The sequence below is a fragment of the Rhincodon typus genome, chromosome 25 (genome assembly GCF_021869965.1).
Source record: "Rhincodon typus isolate 14 chromosome 25, sRhiTyp1.1, whole genome shotgun sequence".
NCBI lineage: Eukaryota > Metazoa > Chordata > Chondrichthyes > Orectolobiformes > Rhincodontidae > Rhincodon > Rhincodon typus.
The window spans coordinates 11,284,592-11,306,355 of NC_063356.1; the positions used below are offsets into that span (position 1 = coordinate 11,284,592).

At 40.8% G+C, this 21,764-nt stretch overlaps 1 protein-coding gene across 1 annotated transcript; it reads right to left on the bottom strand.

The window, feature by feature from the left end:
• Positions 1 to 3,370: 3,370 nt before the first annotated feature.
• LOC109933756 (fibroblast growth factor 4A-like) lies at positions 3,371 to 21,338 on the bottom strand. Its single transcript, XM_048612189.1, has 3 exons — positions 21,032 to 21,338; positions 4,617 to 4,720; positions 3,371 to 3,547 (listed from the first exon to the last, which is right to left on the bottom strand). Exons 1-3 carry the CDS (start codon positions 21,333 to 21,335, stop codon positions 3,371 to 3,373), a joined length of 585 nt encoding a protein of 194 aa, XP_048468146.1. The 5' UTR covers positions 21,336 to 21,338.
• Positions 21,339 to 21,764: the final 426 nt, after the last annotated feature.

Genomic DNA, 21,764 nt, shown 5'->3' on the forward strand with positions numbered 1-21,764 from the left:
CAAATAGCTGCAGAGACACAATGTACAAAATAAATGTAATTGCTCAACAATAACGTCCTCATTAGTTGCTAATTAAGAATTTCGGTCAGTGGTCTATCAGTGAAAATAACAAAGCTATTGAATTATTTAAAGAAATTGCAACAGTTGAGTTTTATTAGGAAGATCTGCTCGGTGTGCTGTTTGTAGGAAAGTGTGTGGAGAGAGAAGCTGAGTTAACATTGATTGAAATGTGATTTTTCTTCAGAACTGGTTTCAGAAGAAGAGCTACATTGAACTCTGTTTCTCTTTCCACTGATGCTGCCAGACCTACTGAGTGTTTCCAGCACTATCTCCCAATCTACTATAGTTTGCTTTTATAAGATTGTTTAAGTATTCTTTTTGACAAATAACAGAGCAAATCATTAAATTAGATAGACCAGAAAAAGGCTTTTTGGCCCATTGCATTTGATAGAGCAATCTACTTCATTCCCTTTCTCTGCTCTTTCCCCTACCCTTGGAAAGGCATTCTTTTGCAATATTCAACCTTCATCTACTCCCTTTTGATAGTTTCTATTGAATATGTTTCCAACAGTTTTTCGGGTAGTAACAATTCACTGTGAAAATTCTCCCAATTAATGCAATTGGCCAAAATGCACCTACTGCTGTATTTGAAATCAAATCATGTGGTACCTCACTGCCTTAAAATTGCAAAGTACCCTGCTATCTGTAGGTAAGCTTTCCAGTATGCTCAAAATCTTTCTTTCTATAAACCACTATACTGTGGGCACTAGTGTCTAGATAGGATGCTTATTTCTTTTGCACACTGATAGCAATTTACTGGTTTCAGATCCTCCCATGCCTGGGGCAGCAAATCCCAGTAAACCAGCACTGGAACTGTCCACTCAGCACCACTATTTCAAATTCAATATTTATATCATTATGCATTTAGCATTAAAGGCATTTTATATTTAATTTGCTTATCTTAAAAATGAATTGTCAACAGCATGTCCAATAGCAATTTTTTTGCTCTAGGCCTTAAGCATACTCATCCTCTTTTCATCTTTGATGTTTCTGAGGCCTACCTGCTGAAAGAGCCCAGGCAAATTCCTAACTGTAACAAAAACAAAGAGAAAAAGAAATGATGAAAAGGTCCATGATTTATCACTCAGGAATGCCTTCAGCTGTTCAAAGACAGAAGTGGCATTTAATGGTTGCTGCAGGAAAGCCAATGGCATTACCAATGGCACCTGCATATCTCTTGGATATTAACAAAACAATGCCTTAATATATCATTAAAGAGGTTGGTGACCCACAAGAATCACTTACCATTGTGGTCAGTTTGGGTCTAGTTCTTACAAAGGCCATTACCAACAAGGAAACTATGTTTTTTTTTCCCCCTTACTAACATTTTCTGCTCCTTTCTACAGAAGGGTTTGACACTTCTCTGGGGTACGGTACCCACTGCATACCTTCCTGCGCCTGGTCAAAGCATTTACAACATGGTCATCAAGTTCATTAGTGGTGGGGCACCAGGACTCCACTTGAATTCAACTTTGTCTCACACACACTTCCTGAGAGTGTGGCTAAACATGGTGGAAGGAGGATTGATGTTGGCCCTTGTTATACTGTTTCTCCAGATGGAAACCTGAGACAACAAGTGAATAATTTCTTAGGCTCTGCCCTATGCCCCAAAGTGGCATGAAATCTGTCTAACACTATATTTGCTTCAGACATTTATATATATTTAGTCATTGGCCTAGAATAGACATGAGGCATCTTCGAAATAAAGTGTGACCTAATACATACTTACATACTCTTTGTGAATTAGGAACAGAAGTAGGCCATTCGGCCCTTCGAACCTTCTCTACCATTCAATAAAATCATGGCTGATCTATTCGTGTTCCAAATTCCACATTCCCATCAACCCCTAATAATCTTTGATCCCTTTGCCGAACAAGAATTTATTTATCTCTGCCTTAAAAATAGTCGATGAGACTATTTCCATTGCCTTCTGAGACAGAGTTCCAAAGTCACAACCCTCAGAGGAAAAAATAATTCTCCTCATCTCCATCCCAAAAAGGATGACACCTAATTTTAAAACAGTGTTAATCAGTGACCCCTAGACCTGACTCACTCAAGAGGGTAAATGTCCTATCTATGGTCACCTTGTCAAGACAATTCAGGATCTGTTAAAGTTCACCCCTTACTCTTCTAAACTCCAGTGAAAATGAGCCCAGACTCTCCAATCTTTCCTTATAAGAAAACCATACACTCCAGTCTTCAATCCAGTAAATCTCCCATAAACCGCCTCCCATGTGTTTACTTAAATAAAGAGACCAAAACTTCACAGTGTTCGAGATGTCATCTCACCAAATTGAGACCAATTTCATTCTTGGTGCTGCTTTGAGGGCGCTAGGTTGGCTCTGTTTACATATTATGGATGAGGCCAAGCAGATGGTGGCCACCAGAAAGGTAAGCACATTTACTTTGAGCGTTAACATAAAACCAGAAGAGCTGCAGAATCATCTTTGATATCTCCAAATCCCCTTCAGGGTATTCACTATCCCCTCATCCCCATCAACCCTCATCCTCAAATCTCAGTGCCAATGCTGGCAAGGCATTTAGGCTGAACTTGATCATTACTCACTGGACATGATAGGCACTGGCTGCTCATGCAAACTAATGAATTTGGGCCTGTTTTTTGATGAAGCTTACAATTCCTGTTTAGGATGTGCATAGCCTGCATCCCGCCATCAGCAAATTTCACTTGATGCAGCCAGAAACTTTTCAGATATTGAGCAGCCCAAAGATCCAGGGCTAGAAAGATGTCAAAAATCTTCAGGAGGTGAAGAGTATGCAGGAACAAACTGACAAAAAAAAAGGAAAAAGAATTTCACCAACCTCCTGATATCTCCAAAAGATCCATTTGCTGTGTTACATCCGTCTTGACTCAGCTGGTTTAAGGTCGGAGGTCACTTTGGTGTGAGGCAGTTTGCACATCTTTAATTTATTGAACAAATGTTTTCCTCATGTATCTCTTTGATAGAGAAAATTAGGTAATATACTACACTATTTCCTTCTGCAACTGATAACTGGTCTCTGAATTAACTTGTTGCTGTGCGGCTGACAATCCAATCCAACTAATATGGTGAGTGACTCTTTTACTATGCCCCAAATCATACTTTTTTTTTAAAGCAGCATTAATGAAGTAGCTCACTTGTGTCAAATAACTATAAAAAGTAATACATATTTACAGGTTATGCTGTTTTCATATAAGTTAATAACTTAACATTCATCTACGTATGTCCTGTACATGGTATAGTTTTCTGCAATCCTACTTCCCTGAAAATGATGTCTTGTGATACTTCAAGTATCCAGTTGCCCCATTTCTTTACAATCTAGGCAAAAAATGAGTAACCCTCAGGATGGGTGAAACTTTGCTTCCTCTCTTTGCTCTTCCATGTTTGCTCAATGCTATGTACATCCCTGGGTATGTCTTTGATTCATACACGTTGTAGCGATTTGGCAAGAGTATTTCTCTGAATTCGCATTCATTATTGAAATCCACCTGAAAGAGAGTGTTTTTAATTAAAAAAAAAAGAATAAATGTGCCTGTTGATCATCATTCACATTTATTGTATCTGCAATGATGTTTAGTTAAGATAATGCATCTGACCTATTGTAGCTAACGTCCCGAAACAGCATCTTGCTCTGTAATGTGGATGACAAATCCACAAAAGCTTTATTATGTCCCACCAGTATGGGATGATAAGCAGAGCTTTTCTTTGCTCACTCACCACAACTATATCAAGCTAAATTTTACGATGATTATGATATTGTTTCTGTGGCATTAAAAAAACACTAAAGGATAGTACAGCAATAGACTGTACAGTTACATGTTGGAGTAAATGCTTGTGGCAGACAGTGAGTTATCAATCTCATTCATGGCATCAATGGTGATACTGAGAAAAAGCAAGAGACATCTTCTTGAGAAGCAAGGAGCCAACTGCACAGTATTATGCTGTAGATTGTGCATTCTGCTCCTGAGCTCTTGTGGTGCGGTGATAATGTCCCTGCCCCTGAGCCATGAGGTCTGGGTGCAAGTCTCACCTGCTCCAGATGGTATGTAATGACAGGCAGATTGGCAAATATCTGTCTACTCCTTCCATATTTTCTATTTCCCTTGACTACCTACTTGTGCAGTAATACAGTCTGCAGAATTAAAAATGCAAACACTACTTAGACTGTCTGAATTATCAAACAACTACGTATTGAAATAACTTTATAGTTTCAAGACTTTTATAGTCATTAAAGTCATGATCAGTCATTGATTGATCATCTTTTCTCAACTCTTTTCATCTTATTTATTGAAAACTTGCCTCTTTACAATGGTCTGATTAAATCAGTGTTAATTGGTATAATTGCTCAGTAAAATTGGAAAGTCCTAAACTGAATATTTATCCTGGGGAGAAATAAAGGGTCACATTAGATATTCCCTCTATCATTCACCAGGGAGCAACTTGTAAAATGAGCGACTGGAATGGAAATATGTTATTAAGCTGATAATACAAATGCAAGTTTTTTTTTATAATTCCATATATTACAACTGGAGGTCAGGATATGTTTAATTTACTTACCGTTGCATACAGTCGGCCTTTGCTATTCATTGCAATGAAGGCACGGGTTTTCACTCCATACAGACTGACAACTCCCAACTCCACTGTAGAAATCATTAAGAGACCTAAATATATGAAATAAATATTATCAGTAGTCGTTACTCTCAGTAACACAATTAATTCTTATCACTTTATTTGCAATGTTAGAATTAAAGCAATGGACTGAATTATTTCATACCAATGCTGAGCATTCACACATTCAGTATGAGTGATATTCCTGGGTTTCTTCTTTGTGGTGTGCTGAATAAAGCTCACCTCAGACTTAGAGTTAAATCCTCCCTACTCAAATGATTGTCCTTTTATCTCTAGTTTCAGTCCTGAACCTGGTAACTGACTGCTAAACTATTGAACTGGTAATTGTCCCAGGACTATTAAATTTAGATCATTTACAATTTTGATGTGATGCATAAATTTGCATTAATTATAGTGCCTAATCAGGTCTTCAGGATTTACCCTATAATTCACAACTGATTGACTACTTTTAATTGTAGTCCCTCTCATGTTGGCTGTCAAATTGCATACCGGAAGAACTCACAAGCAGAAATATTTGATAATTTAGGTTATTGGAAGTGAAAGAGAATAAATTAAGAAAATCAAAATGCTATTGATTTTTAAGGTCTAACTATTTGGGGCGGCACGGCGGCTCAGTGGTCAGCACTGCTGCCTCACAGCACGAGCAACCTGGGTTTGATTCCACCCTTGGGCAACTGTCTGTGTGGAGTTTGCACATTCTCCCCGTGTCTGCGTGGGTTTCCTCCAGGTGCTCCGGTTTCCTCCCACAGTCCAAAGATGTGCAGGTTAGTTAAGTTGTCCACACTAAATTGCCCATAGTATTCAGAGATGTGTAGATTAGGTCAGTTACAGGGGAATGGGTCTGGGTGGGATGGTCTGAGGTTCAGTGTGGACTTGTCAGGCCAAAGGGCCTGTTTCCACATTGTAGGGATTCTATGATTCTATTTTTTTCCAGATCGGAATCTGTGTGGTTAAAAATATACCCAAATAGATTCAAGAAATATTATAACAAAATGTATTTAATGTTCCAGCGTTAAGTCTGTCTGGGTGAGGAATAAAATTGTCACATTTACAATAATAGTTTTATTTCTTACCATAAAATAATTATTTTAGCCACGGATGCACTAAAAACTGTTTCTATCCTGTCTCCTGAAGGGGTTAAAAATTAGATGTTCTCAGGAAATAATAAACTATTTGTCGACATTAACAGATTTGATTGTCACATCACGTGCCTGAGAAAGGAATCAAACTCTTTAACTCCAATCCAAGCATTTTGTCTGTTTTAATGATAAAAGTGTTTGAATGCTTAGTCTTTTTGAGTTTTAAGAGGTATGTATGTAAATTGACTTTGTCCCAGACAATTTTTAAATAATTTTTCCTGGGCAGCCTTGTAAAAGTTGAATAGTTCACCAGAATTTGACAAAAACCACTACTAATAGCCACTGCCAAACTTTTTTAATACTTTCATGGGATAGGCATCACTCGTAAGGCCAACATTTGTTATCCATCCCAGTTGTCCTCGAAAATGTTCTGGTGAACTACCTTCTTAAATCACTGATGTCCATCTGGTACACCCATTTTAAAGGAAGGGAGCTTCAAGAATTTTTTCCATCAGCAGTGAAGGTCCAGCAATGCAGTCCCAGCTCAGTGTGGTATGTGGTTTTCAGAGGAATCTGCAGGTGGCAGTGTATCCACTGCTGGCTATCCTTGCCCTTCTAGTGGGTAGCGGTCGGGAGCTCGAAGGTGCTGTCACAAGAGGCTTGATGAGTTGCTGGCATGCATCTTGTAGATAGTGCACACTGCTGCAAATGGGCATTGATGGTGATGGATTGAGCCTTTAAGAATAATATTTACAGCTTATCTTTCTACTTTCTAAGTGAACTACTTTTCAAGTGATGTCGTTGGTGTAGTGTAGGATAGGTGGCAGTCGATCTGCACAATGCAAATGCTCCAGCAATGTGATAATGAGCAGACAATCTGTTTCCATGATTTGATGGAGGAAGAGATATTGGCCAGGGCACCAGGGATAATTATTCTGCTGTGCATTGAAACAATGCCATGGAACCTTTTACATCCACTTTAAAGATGTGCAGGTTGGGTGAATTGGCCATGATAAATTGCCCATAGTGTCCCAGGGGGGTGGAGGCTAGGTGGATTAACCATGGGAATGGGGGAGGAGGGGGGATGCTGGGTGTGGGTTAGATGCTCTTTGAAGGGTCAGTGTGGTGTCAAAGGGCTGAATGGCCTGGTTCCACACTATAGGGATTCTATGATGCAATGAATAGGCTCATGAGGCCTTAGTCATCCAAGTGTGTCATCTGAAAGACAGCACTGCTAACTGCGCAGCACTGCTTCAGTACTGCACTGGAGTTTTGGTCTTGATTTTTATGTTGTCATGACCACTAAAGGTATATCATATTCTTAACTTTAAATATGGACTCTATTAAGTACAAAACTTCCTGGAACAGTCTTTTGCTTTTAAAATGGGCATTTAAAAGGCTGCTATGATGGCTGTTGAGGGTAAGGTGACATTTGTAATTTCTGCATAGACTCAGAAGTATCTCAGTTCCTCAGAAAATTCCTAATTGTGTTACCAAGGGTGGAGTATCTCCCTTGAATAGACATTTTTGGAATTCATTCCTCCTGTTATTTATGGGCTTGGCCCAAACTCAAAATCTATCAACTAGATTTCATGCCCCTGAATTCAAAACTTAAAAAAAAGCTGTCGAGAAGTAGTAGTGTGTATGGTGGCCATCTATTCTTCATTGTATAGCAATGACTTTTAACATTAAATCATTTCAGGTGGACAATAGAAGTATGAATCAAGCAACAAACTGAGTACAGATAATGAATCTTATTAGCCAATAGTTAATTTGCAAGCAACAACTGTAGAGACACCAGCAGAGAGGGCAGTGATGGCTATGTTATTAAAAATGGAGACTGCAGCATCTACAAGCTAGTCCTTTCTCAATTTATCAACACAGAAATCTGACATCCTGGTAAAGAAGATTATAAATAATCACTTCAGAACCTGCTGAATACCTGTCATTTTGAGGGAATTCTGCGATAATCCTAGTATAATACTTTGGTTATTGAACCTTCTCAGACTACCCTTCAGGAATGAAGAAAACTTTTGTCACTGTCGCCTGCAATGCATCTTTTTCCTAGGACGAGCCAAACATTTGAATTATGAGCAGACATTTTTTTAGTGATTTGTAAAACTGTACTATCTTTCTTAACTGTATTCTTTCTTGAATGTGTGTGTTTGTTTGAGTGATCGTCACATGAGTAACATAGCATTAGACTTTCAAAGGAATGCATGAATAAATAATTCTCTTTATTTAAACTCATAAAAGCTTGATGCTGGTTGCTCAAATTGACCATACATTGAGGGGTTGAGAAGCAGGCACATCATGTTCAACACGGATTACATGCTGTGAAACGGAAGGGAACTTGTCTTTTAGTTCTCTCTCATGCCTGTCATTATTTTGCTCAAGGCCTAGAAGTAGAATTTGAACCCAGAACATCAGAGACACGATTACCACCAACTAAGCTACAGTCAACATCTAAAGAGTGCAAGGATGAGAGAACAAGAGACAGAGCGAAAGACAGAGCAAGACAGCAAGTACAAGAGATCATCCATGGATAGCCAACAACAAACTCCCACAAAATGGTTAATATTTAAATGTTTTTAACTGATAGAGTGGCTACAACATCCAACTGAAGCTGTGGTTGGTAGGCTGAGACCATTTTCAAGTCCAAGTCTCACGAGTGCACTGCGGGCATCAAGAAGAAAGCTGCACTCTGCTTCCAAATCAAGAGAGAACAGGAAATCTGCTGGTTCCACCCAGGCAGATGGAAAGGTCAGGCCTGTGGAAGGGGTGTCTGGGTGAGGGTGGGTGAGGACAGTCAGGTGCAAATGATTCCCAGGTGAGGCGTTAGTCAGGGAGGGAGCAGCAATATTTTTATGCAGCCAAAGGGTGGCTCAGTGGTTAGCACTGTTACCTCACAGTACTAAGGATGAGGGTTCGATTCTACCCTCAGGCGACTGTCTGTGTGGAGTGTGCACATTCTCCCCATGTTCTGCTGGGTGCTCCGATTCCCTCCCACAGTCCAAAGATGTGCAGGGTAGATGGACTGACCATGTTCTTCAGAGCATCGGGTTGGGCCGAATGGCCTGTTTCCTCACTGTAGGGATTCTATGGGAAGCAGAGGGAGCATTTCACCTTTTTCTGCCCCCACAAAACACAAACTGAAAGTGGTTTTGGAAGTTTCTGAACAGGCATCTGATAGTTTCTTTAAGGAACCCGATCAGGCTTGTCACTGCCTGGCACAAACAGGTTGAGCCTGTGTGGTCACAATCTGGCCCCTTACACATCAGAATTGTAGACAGGGCATTTTTTTTAAATTTTAGTATGTTTAAGTGTGTAAATTTGAGGTTTTAACCTATCTCATACCCAATACTGGTGGGCCATGTACAGATCTGCCATAAGATTACAGCAGATAGATTTTGTGCATCCAGAGTCAAAGTATAACATCCTCCATTTGATTATCCATAGCTGTTCTTTTAGGTGATATACAGTGGGTAGCAGTTGAAAACCAGCCCCTTAGTGTCAAATCTAGTTTCTGCTAAATTTTAATTTTATTATGCAATGATTGATTATTTCCTGTTTTAAGGAATAGTTTCACTGTTTCTATTGTAACTGTACAATTGTCACAGTATCTGTTCACTTAACCGTTTCTCTCATATAAATTTGTATGTTATACTGTAACCTAATCCACTGCCTTCAGAAATCAAACAAGGTCATTGCAAAGCCACCTGAAACACCAATTATGTTGAATTATAGTAGTAACGGTTTTCCTGTAATTGCTATTGGCATAAAATAGCAAAAAGTAGAAACTTTTGCACTCAGGACGTCCTGAAATGTTTCACAGTCATTGAAGTGCAGGGGGTCCCCAATGAACGAATGCCTGACGTACAAATGCTCATAGTTACAAACACATTTACATACAGGATGTAATTTTAAAGATCCAACATACAAACATGTCCTGTACTAACAAACGGCTTCTTCATATTGTCTTGCATTGAGTTCCTACTAGCAAATGTACTCAAGAATAGACCCCATTCGCAACCTGGGGACTGCCCGTAATATTTTGAAGTGTCATCATGGTTATAATGGAAACCTTTTGCTGTAGTGAGTAGCATCCTAGACTCTAAGCCAGAAGCTCCAATTTCAAGTCGCACTCCAGGACTTGATAGCACAAGGTTGATATTCATAATATCAACCAAATAAGTTGAGTTCCAATCTGCATTCCTTCCAACATGTGGCAGGTGGTAAAGGCAGGAAAAGCTTCCTGGTCAGCCATGTGACAGAGAAAACACTGGGAGCCTCTACCATTACCTTGTAGGTTGCTAGCTCCAGACTAATACACATGTGCATGCTGCCCCAGCAACTTGGACTCTGAGGGAGCTGTAACAGCTACCACCAACTAATATAATGTAGGAATTATGACAGTCAGCTTGAGCACAAAAAGGTGCTGACAATGGCCAGAAAATCTAGTTTTAGGTATTGGTTAAAGAATAAATATTGCCAAGACTGCCCTGCTCTTCAATAGAAATAATAAGTACTGGAAATACTCAGCAGAGGGGAGAAACAGTTAATGTTTCATGTCACGATAACTCATTATCGCAGCCAAATCTCCACTGGTCTTCTTTGAAGCACCTCAGTTTAATGTCTCCAGTGAAAAACTTACAACAGACCATTCGTAGTTTTCCCTCAGTTCTACAGTGGGAGTATCAATACAGGTCTTGTGCTTAAGTCCTTCAAGTGAGGAATTAGAGTTCGAACAGAAGAATGATCTGAGATGGTGAGTCTGAGAGATGAAATATATCCAGCATAAGAAATCAAAGTATAAAAAGAACACCATTCATAGACACTAGTGTCAGAAAGTATTATCATTAAAATTTCTGAACATTAATGTGATACAATTACTCTTACTCCATCCATACTATGTCTAGGAATCAATGTTGCACGATTTCTTATGATATTCAAATATTATTCCTACAATTTATTCCACCTTTAGTCTGTAATTGTTTTTTTGAAAAAGATAAACGCAAGTTTATATGGTTTAATTCAACATTGAAACAACTTAAAATGAGCATGCTGAATGCCAAAATATATAATTTCAAATACATCCCAACAGCCACTCGAAAAGACTTTCTCAGTTGTCTATCACTGGATTTTAAAGCATCCATGCTTCATTCTTCCACCTCAGCATGCTCTCACCTTCCTCAGTTTAAAGTGAACTATCATGAAAATAGGTATATTTCTTAGTTTATCCAGAAAGGGAACTTCCTCATGCAGTCTCCTGATAAGATTTTCTTTTCTTTGTCCATGCTTTTTCTATACAATAACTGGGATGGGCCAGACACCTCAAGCACAATGTTCTAGTTCCTCTGCATAGAGAAGGGTTTCATTCTTCGATTAACACATTGGGGTACCTTAAGAAGCACTAATCTCCCATGCTGAGAATCTCAATGGCTTCACCATGTCTCTATCTCCAGGCTTTCAAGCAGATACACATCCAGCTTCTTGGGTCAAAGATACTGAGCATTCCAATGATCTTCACTGTGCTGTTAGTTTTTTTCTCCCAGTTAACACCATGATGGCAATATAATGGTGCCAGCACCTACAAAAGCCAATAAAATTTCTTGCAACATTTAATTCCTCTTGAAGAAAATACAGCCAACCATCTTATGAGACTTTGTCTTTCACAAAATAAGGGGCTGGATTTAATGCTTAATAATTTAACAATTTATTGACCATGTCCACTAAACCATGGGCTCCTGATGGTGTTAAACCTCTCCTGATTAAAGTAGGAGGGCACAAGATAAGTGTGATGTCAATCAGGCTTATCCATTAGCTCTCTGAAAGCAGCCACCTGGACAAAGAGGAAATTCCTCTTTATCGGGAACTTTGATCCTGAATGAGGGACCTCGCATCCTGAAGGGGTGGAGGTGCTATGAAAAGTCCATTCCTGTCCTTGCCTCTGATCCTCTTGTCCCTTATTTCTTATTAGACCCCACCACACAGTCTATATCCCATCCTCACTCACCTTCGACCTGGGATCTCTAGGCAATGCTGGACTTCTGATGTGGCATTGACAAGCAATGGACAATTGCCAACCTTTGACTCATGGCTGTTGGCTTGAGCCTGGGGTCTTGAATTCTGGGAAATGGGCATCTAAATATCCGAGGGCACTTGATAAACATCTCCACAGAACTGATGACAGTTACCTGCTCACTATTCAGCTGTTCGAGTGAGACTCCTGTCAAGCCGACTTAATACCACCCTAAGTTATTTTCTGAGGAACTGGAAGATTTGAAAATAGATCTCGCAGAAAAATTTCCATTAATGTCGTGAGGAAACCATTTGCCAGAAGGTGTGGATTCTCATCCAAAATGAGAGTCTTGACCATGTTTCCTTCCGCCATTTTGTTGAAGTACCTGTGATTCACAGTTCCTTGTCACAGTGGTATTGCACAGAGTAGCTGATCACTAGTGTGCAGAGGACTGGGGACATATGGTAACCAATCACAGTATGGCATGCTGTGTTAAGAGTCTTGTAATCCACTCCCACCCTCCTCTGCTGAGACAAAATGTGACACAAAGAACAGCTTGAGAAGAAGGTCAAGGTGGCACTCTCCTTGTATGAATTCAACAGTAGGAATTACATGATACTAAAGGTAAAACGTAAAGTTTCCATAATCCTACCAGACCGTCAGGGGTGCTCTCTCATTAAACAGAGATGACTAGTAGTGGTTTAACATGAGGGTCACCATGCCTCAGAGATTGAGAAGGAGAGTCCTTCATGGTAACATTAGTGCAGAAACTGAACCCACACTGAAGGTTTCACTCTGCGTTGCAAACCTGCTGCCCAGAGAAATGTTTCCTTAGGATGGCAACACATGATTCCGAATGCTGATGCCATTCATTGCAAAAATATCAATAGTGTACTTGACAATACTGTAATAACAAGTTACTGATAAGTTTCTTAGCTCTTCTCCATCTCCATTAATCAAGATTTTGGCTCTATACAGGATTGTATCAGCCTGTGGGGCACCTTACTGAGACTCTCTGCACAGGTCATACAGCAACACTCATTTCTGATGAAGGGTCTAGGCCCGAAACGTCAGCCTTCCTGCTCCTATGCTGCTGCTTGGCCTGCTGTGTTCATCCAGCTCTACACCTTGTTATCTCAGATTCTCCAGCATCTGCAGTTCCTACTATCTCTCATACAGCAACACTGATTAGTCCAAAAGTGATATACACCATTCCCACTTTAATTTCAGCCTCTCATGGAGATCTACAGCACAGAGAAAGGCCCTTTGGCCCATTGTGTCCATGCTAGTCAAAAACAAGCACCTAACTATTTTAATCCCATTTTCCAGAACTTAGCCTATAGCTTTGTATGCCTTGGTATAACAAGTGCATATCTAAATACCTCTCAAATGTTAGGAGGGTTTCTGCCTCTACCACCCTTACAATTCCAGATTCCCATTATTAACTCGTTTGAAGACACAATTTTACATTTCTTCAAACTAGAAGACTGAAGCTTGATGTTTTTGCTCATTCACATGATCATGTTGCTCCTCATGCAAAACAGTAACAAGTTTTAAGTTTGTCTAAAACTGGACAGATATTAGCCATGACAAGCCAAAACCAGGAAATGGATTGAAGGACCTGGAAAAAAGCAGCTTAAAAACTTCCATTTAGTTTAGATAAGTTTATGTCTACAACCTTTGGGTGCAGATGATTTGATTAATGTTTTTGACAATAGGCCAACTAGGGTAAAGTTCTTCTTGGACTGTATGTCACACGTGATTTAGAGGCACACAACTTCCAGACCCTATTTGGAGTGGGCACCAAGTCCAAGGCTCTACTACCACCTACTGTCCATACAAGACACAGAAATCAGCTGAACCCAGTCAAACAGCCAGGCTTAATGCAGTCCCACATTGCCTACTTCAGACGGTGGTGAAGGATGGGGTTAGTGAATGGGGAAGAGGAGAAATATCAAGTTCACTCTCACAGAATGACCTCTGCATTCTCTTATCTTCTACAGAGCACGCCCATTTTAGAATACTACCATCACCATCCCCTCCCTCTGCCTAAATGGCAGAACAGGATTCCCACATTTGAGATTCTTCCAGTGCTGCACCCTAACTCGACATTAGAGTTCCTCCACTCCTGCCAAACAATGTTATGGGATCTTTCAGCTTATGGGAGGAAAGAACTATGTAACATCTTTCAGTACAGCAACCGGCCTTTTAGTGGAATATTGGTCCCTCTCATGAGCTTTCTCTCATTTCACTTCACGTCACACTATCCTTCTTATAACTTTCTCCTTCATGCACTTATCAACTTCCCCTTTGTTATATCTGTGCTGTTGCCTCAATCACTCCATGTGATTGTTAAGTTCCATGTTCTGAACATACTGAGTAAAGACATTTTTCCCTCATTTTTTGTAGAATTCATTTGTAACTGTTATATACCAATGACTCCCTGCCCTCTCCCACAAGTGAAAACCATGTCTTTAAACTATGGAGATATGAATCTGAAAGTAAAGTCGCCATCAGGAGACTTCTCAGCCTCCAATTCTTATGTAAAATGAAGGACCTCAGACTGATAATGGCAACAAAGACAGAACAGAACTGGAAATAGAGGAAGGCTAAAATCAAACCATTGGAAAGGAATGTGAAGAAGAACAGATAAAAAGAATGAGCATGAGCAAGATAAACTCTCTCTGCAGAAAACAAAAAATCCTGAGTACTTGCCATACGTGCACCGAAGGGAAAGAGAAAGACTATGATAAAGGAAGATTTCCACCTTCATTATCTGGGTGGCAATCTGGCACTGGTTTTTTAGTAAATATGCCAGATTTTCATTCCAATGATTCCAATAAGGATTGTGCAAGTTCTACAACAAACAACTGATCTGGTCTATTCTATTAGCACCTAGCTGCTGACATCGGAAATTTACCCTGGGAGGACAGCCACCAAACTCAGTAACGTTTTCTTTATCATGAATCTTTTATGGTTTCAGCATTTCACATTAACTAAAACTGCTATAAAAGATAGTCATTTATAGAAGTAATTATATAGATTTGTACTTTTGGGTGGATAATTCTTTATGCTCCGTCACTGTTTGCAAAAATATCCTGGCCCTAAGATATCCCATTGGGTCTTCAATATGAAGGTGAGGTGTTAGTGACAGCCCTTGACATCAAGGCCACATTTGACCAAGTGTGGCATCAAGGGACTCTAGCAAAACTAGAGGCAAAGGCAATTAGAAAAAATTCGCCATTGGTTGGAGTGATATCTGGCACAAAAAAAGATAGTTGCAGTTGTTGGAAGTCAGTCATCGCACCCATAGGATGTCACTTCAAGAGTTCCTCAGGAGTATATCTTTAGCTGCTGTGTGAACAACCTTCCTTCCATGAAAAGAAAGAAAATGGGGATGTTCACTGATGATTGCAAAATATTCAGCACCTGTCATATCTCCTCAAATACTGAATGGGTCCATGTCCAAAATGGTCCAAGACCTGGACAATATCCAGTTTTGGGCTGACAAGTGTTAAGTAATATTTGCATCACACAAGTTCCAGGTAATGACCACCTCCAATCAGAAAGAATGCATTACCCCTTGACATTCAGTGGCATTACAATTGCTGAATCCCCAACTATCAACATCCTGGGTGGCTACCATTGACCAGAAATGGACCTGGACTAGACATATAAATTCTATGGCTACAAGAACAGGCCAGATGCTATGAATCCTTCAGTGAGTAACTCACTCCTGGCTGCTCAAAGCCTGTCGACCATCTACAGGGGGACAAGGCAGGTGTATGGTATCTACCAACAATGTGGAAAATTGCCCAAGTATGTCATGTACACCAGAAGCAGGGCAAATTCAACCGGACCAATTACCGCCCATCAGTCTACTCTCAAATCATCAGTAAAGTTATGGAAGGTATCGTCAACAGTTCTATCAGGCAGCACCTGCTCAGCAATGACCTGCTCAGTGACGCCCAATTTGGACTCCGCCAGGGCCACTCAGCTCCTGACCTCATTACAGCCTTGGTTCAAACATGGACAAACAAGCTGAATTCCAGAGGTGAGAGGAGAGTGACAGCCCTTGATATCAAGGCTGCATTCGACCAAGTGTGGCATCAAGGAGCCCAAGCAAAACTGGAATCAATGGGTATCGGGGGCAAACGCTCCGGTGGTTGGAATCATACCTGTCACAGAGGAAGATGGTCGTGGTTGTGGGAGGTCAGTCATCTCAGTTCCAGGACATCTCTGCAGGAGTTCCTTGGGGTGGTGTCCTAGGTCCAACCATCTTCAGCTGCTTCATCAATGGCCATCCCTCCATCATAAGGTCAAAAGTGGGGATGTTCGCCGATGATTGTACAATGTTCAGCACCTTTCGTGACTCCTCAACTACTGAAGCAGTCCATGTTCACATGCAACAAGATCTGGACAATATCCAGGCTTGGGCTAACAAGTGGCAAGTGACATTCGCGCCACACAAATGCCAGGCTATGACCATCACCAATAAGAGACAATCTAACCACCATCCCTTGACATTCAATGGTGTTATCATCACTGAATTACCCACTAATCAACATCCTGGGGGTTACCACTGATTGACCAGAAACTGGCCACATCACATTAACAGAGTGGCTACAAGAGCAGGCCAGAAGCTGGGAATACTGTGGCAAGTAACTCATCTCCTGACTCACCAAAGCCTGTCCACCATCTGCAAGGTACAAGTCAGGAGTGTGATGGAATACTCCCCACTTGCCTGGATGAGTGCAGCCCCAACAACATTCAAGAAGCTTGACATCATCCAGGACAAAGCAGCCTGCTTGATTGGCACTACGTCCACAAGCATTCACTCCCTCTACCACCAACGCTCAGTAGCATCAGTGTGTACTATCTACAAGATGCACTGCAGAAATTCACCAAAGATCCTCAGACAGCACCTTCCAAACCCACAACCACTTCCATCTAGAAGGACAAGGGCAGCAGATATATGGGAACACCACCACTACCAAGATCCCTCCAAGTCACTCACCATCCTGACTTGGAAGTATATCGCCGATCCTTCACTGTTGCTGGGTCAAAATCCTGGAATTCCCTCTCTATTAGCATTGTGGGTCAACCTACAGCAGGAGACTACAGCGGTTCAGGAAGGCAGCTTACCACCAACTTCTCAAGGGCAACTAGGGATGGGCAAGAAATGTTGGCCAACCAGCAACGCCCACATCCCACAGATGAATAGAAAAAAAAGATGGAATGCTCCCCACTTGTCTGGAAGAGTGCAGCTTCAACAACACTCAAGAACTTGACAGCATCCAGGACAAAACAACCCACTTGATTGGCACCACATCAACAAGCATTCACTCCTTCCACCACTATTGCTCAGTAGCGTCAGTGTGTACTATCTGCAAGATGAACTGCAGAAATTCATCCAAGCTCCTTGGACAACTCCTTTCAAATGTACAAACACTTCCATCTGGAAGGACAAGGGAAGCAGACACATGGGAGTACAATCACCTGCAAGGTTCCCTCCAAACCACTCACCATCCCGGAACTCCTTAGTGGTATTTTGGGTATATCTAATTAAAATGGACTTCAGTTGTTCAGAGAAGGCAGTTCTTCACCACCTACTCAAGGGCGACCAAGGATTAGTAATAAATGATCACCCAGCTCGGGATGCCCACATCCCATGAATATCAACCAACACATAGGAAGTAATTTTGAAATTGGGCAATAAGGTAAAAGGGCAATGATGGATCTTGCCCAAAATCAAAAGACCATCACTGAGAATCAACATATTGTCAAGCAACTGGCAAAACGTAACAAAATGCAAGTTGAAGCCTCCATTCTCAAGTTATTCCAGGTATCGTTTCTTTGCTTCAGATCGATGAAGACTCCATGCTTGTTCAACTGTCCATTTCAGTGACTGTTACTATCCAATAATCAACTGTAGGCTATCCTTCTCTAGACATTTCATTATTGTATTATTATTGTTAATCTTTCCGCTATATCACCGAGCTGATCTTCTTGGTGTTCAGTGCCTGCCATTAAACCCACTCCAGACCCCAGTAAAAATGCAGAAGCCAGAATTCCCAGTTATGTATAACAAATACATGGGAGTAATTTTCAGGGTGGTAATCACATCTTAGGAGTCATGTAAATCTGTGAAGTTCATGGTGCCCAATGGATACCTTGTTGAGATGTCTGCTTGGTTATTTATTTCTGCTATTCCCTAGATGTCATCATTGAATCACTACAGTGTGGAAATAGGCCATTTGGCCCATTGAGTCCACACCAACCATCTGAAGAGTATCCCCCCGCCCTTTAACCCCACATTTCCCACAGCTAACCCACCCAGTCTGCACATCCCTGAACACTACGGGCAATTTAGCATGGCCAATCCATCTAGCCTGCACATCTTTGGACTGTGGGAGGAAACCAATGCAGACGCAGGGAGAATGTGCAAACTCTGCACAGTCACCCGAAGCTGGATTGAACCCTGGGTCCCTGGTGCTATCAGGCAGCAGTGCTAACCACTGAGCCACCAAAGCACACCATGTGTTTAATTAAAGCATTGGGCTTGTACATGATTTTAGTCAGGACACTTTAGAAGTAATACGCGAACTTTGAAAAGGTTGTACAGAAGATTTACAAGAATTATGGCGGAAACAAAAAACTGAAGGTTCTGGAGAAACTCAGCAGGTCTGGCAGCATCTGTGGCAAGAAAAAGTAGACTTAATGTTTCGAGTCCAGTGACTCCTGATCAGAACTGAAAGCAGCTGGGAAATGGTGGTAATTATGCTAATGAGGGGATAGAGTTGGGGAGGGAATGGAATGAATCGAATAGATGCAGACAGTACCCAGAGAAAGAAAAAAGAAAGGTGAAGCAGACAAAGGGATTGTTGATGCTGAGCAGGTAGAGAGATGGGCACTGACCATTATAATCATGTTGCTACTCCATCCATGCAAACAGTGTTTGATGTTAATTTAAAGTAGCATCTGTTTTTGTGTTCATTCCTAGGATTGAGCACCAATATATTCTCCACAGGGATCATAAATAAACAAATGTCAAATTTATGTTCAGTATTTACCATGGGAAATGTCAAAAGATAAATTAAATCATTACAAGCTGCAAATGTGCTTCAGCCTCACACAAGTTATTCTTAGGATGCCTATTCATTTTGTAAGATGACGGTGGCATAGTGGTATTGTCACCGGACTAGTAATCTAGGGGTCCAGGTTGATGCTGTGGGACTTCAATCCCAGCAGGTCATGAAATTTGAATCAATAAAAATCTGGAATTAAAAGCTGGCCTACTATTGACCATGTAACCATTGTGGATTGTTGCAATAATCTATCTGTTTTACTGAAAAAGAGTCATAGAGCTGTGTAGCATGGAAACAGACCCTGTGATCCAACTTGTCTACGCCGATTAGATATCCTAAATGAATCTCGTCCCATTTGCCAGCATTTGGCCCATATCTCTCTAAACCCTTCCTATTCATACACCCATCCAGATGCCTTTTAAATGTTGTAATTGTACTAGCCTCCGCCACTTCCTCTGGCAGCTCATTCCATACCTGCACCACCTTCTATGTGAAAAAGTTGCCCCTTCGGGCGCTTTTAAATCTTTCCCTTCTCACCTAAACCTGTGCCCTCTAGTTTTGAACTCTGCTAACCTGGGGAAAAGACCTTGGCTATTCACCCTATCTATGTGCCTCATGATTTTAAGGAAAGAAATCTGCCATCCTTAATTGCACTAGCCTATATATGAGTCCAGACCTACAGCTATATGATTGACTCCTAACTGCCCTCTGAAATGTCCTGTTGGGTCAGTCAGTTCAGGCAGCATGTTAGGAATGGGTAGTAAATGCTAGTCCAGCCAGCTATGTCCCATGAACATTTTTTAAAAAGTCAGCACTGCAATCAGAAAAAATATATTCCTAATGTTCCTGGATTCCTGTTGTTTACAAAGAAGCTGTGCCAAAAATTGTTGAAATGCTACAAACACCAAAATTGACTTTAAAGATCCCAGCGCATTGATAAAGCTACTTGCATTATCAAAAGTTGTTGATGAAACATGAAAATAAAATACACAATGAATGACAGAATTTGAACTATTGAACCACACTGCGTAAGAGAGTATGGTGTTTTTGCAAACAGCACCTCTTTCACATCTACACACAGACATACATTGGAACCTCACGTAATCTAATTTTAACCAAGCATTTTGGGGGATGGGAAATTTGAGAAGGGGGTGGTGCGTGGGAGAGGAGCGCTTTGGAGGTTGGGGGTAGGGGGAGTCTGATCAGAATAAAATAGAGCCGACAATGCAGCACAAATAAACTCACTGCTGTTCCTGATTCCTTTCAACATCAGCTGATCTGATCTTACACATAAGCTAAGGTACAATAAGCCTTATGTGAAAGCCAGCCCATGTCCAGAGTCTTTCAATTTCCACTAACTGGCCATCTTCATTACAAGGTGTACGAATAATTTAAAAGTAGAATTGTTCACAGTAAATGCAAGAATAACAGTTCTACCCGGAAATAAGAAGGGGAATGCCAAACTGACATGCTCTGCTCTCTATTTATACTGTATCCTTTTGGTCCACAAATTGCATTTTAACTATTTAAGGTCCACGTGTAACAACCAGCCACATTAAGTACTGTATTAACAATAAAGCAAGTTAATAAGCATTTCGCTTCTGCAGGTTTCTCTTATTCTGTTTATAACATTCAACATTATTTTTTAAAGTGCAATTCTTGTTCCATTTCTATTGAAAACATTATTTGCACATGCTGCTGAAGACTAGTCAGGTACTCCAATGCATTTAACCCTTCAAAATCGTGAAGTAAAACATAAGCAAAATTTACGTATAGCATTACTAGCCAACGATCTTAAGCTCTTTTGACATTACCAAGCAAAGAGGCAACTATGTCATTGTAATTAGCCATCATGCGTCAATAACAGACTAACAAAAACACATTTCAGCATTCAGACTGGCATTTTTAAAGAGGTTATTCCTCATGTTGAAAGACTGCGGCACTTCAATCGAGACAAGACTGCATAGTTTGGGATAACTTCCTATTGCTTCTCAGGTAGGTCAACACAGAGAGATGATGCTTCTTTAAATCCTGCAGAAGCTATCTGTGCAATGCACGAAATTGCCTGAATAGATGCTTGTCTAACCAAAGGTTGCAAAGAATTAGCAGTAACTGGATTAGATTTTTTAAAAGAAAAAGATGCTGACTACCTACTGTACTGGTTTTCAGTGTGTGTTCCATTAATTTGTCCATCAGCCGTGATTTGGAGATGAAACCCGATGCCAACATTGCAATAAAGCCTCCTCACTCTCTTGATTCCAGTGAAATAGTCCCTGTCCCAGCCGAGGTCTAATTTCCTCCCAGAGATCGGATACAAGGACCTGGAGAACAGAGTCTCCCATCTCCCTTCCAAGCTCCCCCTGGCTTTCGTTGCTATTGGAGCCGGGGAGGCTATCCCAGTCAGAAGGCCGAGGAGAACAACTGGCCAGGTCCAGTCGAGAGTCGCCTGGTGGAACATTCTAATCAACTTAAACCAACACGTGGGTGAGGAATTGATACACTAAAAATAACCGAGCTTCTAGATTTTCAGTCTGAAGTCTGTCAGTGCTCTCTTTATTTTTGGAGCCTGTTTAAACGTACTGCTGACACACACAAAATCCAAAGAGAATATTAAATAAAACACCTTTAACACAGTCATTATATTGGTGATTAAACTTGGTGGCCAATAGGTTTCGCGTTTAATGCATCCAGTGATGTCATACATGATGGCTTTTGACATTTAGAAGCTGACTCTCGAGATTAAAATAAAAAATAGAATGCGCATTTCTGGAAAGTATAGTGTTTGTTAATTTGACATCCATTTATTTTAGATCTATGATGTAGAGGTTCGCAATGTTGGCAATGCACTGCATCACCTCATGTTACTGTAGAGGACCAGCCTCATGCT

What these genes read in the sequence shown, in the direction of transcription:
- LOC109933756 (XM_048612189.1), bottom strand. Translation starts at nt 21,335, where the DNA reads ATGTTCCACCAGGCGACTCTCGACTGGACCTGGCCAGTTGTTCTCCTC. An exon ending in ACACACTGAAAACCAGTACA is followed by an intron (nt 4,721 to 21,031) that starts GTAGGTAGTCAG and finishes TCATATATTTAG; the next exon opens with GTCTCTTAATGATTTCTACA. An exon ending in AAGGCCGACTGTATGCAACG is followed by an intron (nt 3,548 to 4,616) that starts GTAAGTAAATTA and finishes ACTCTCTTTCAG; the next exon opens with GTGGATTTCAATAATGAATG.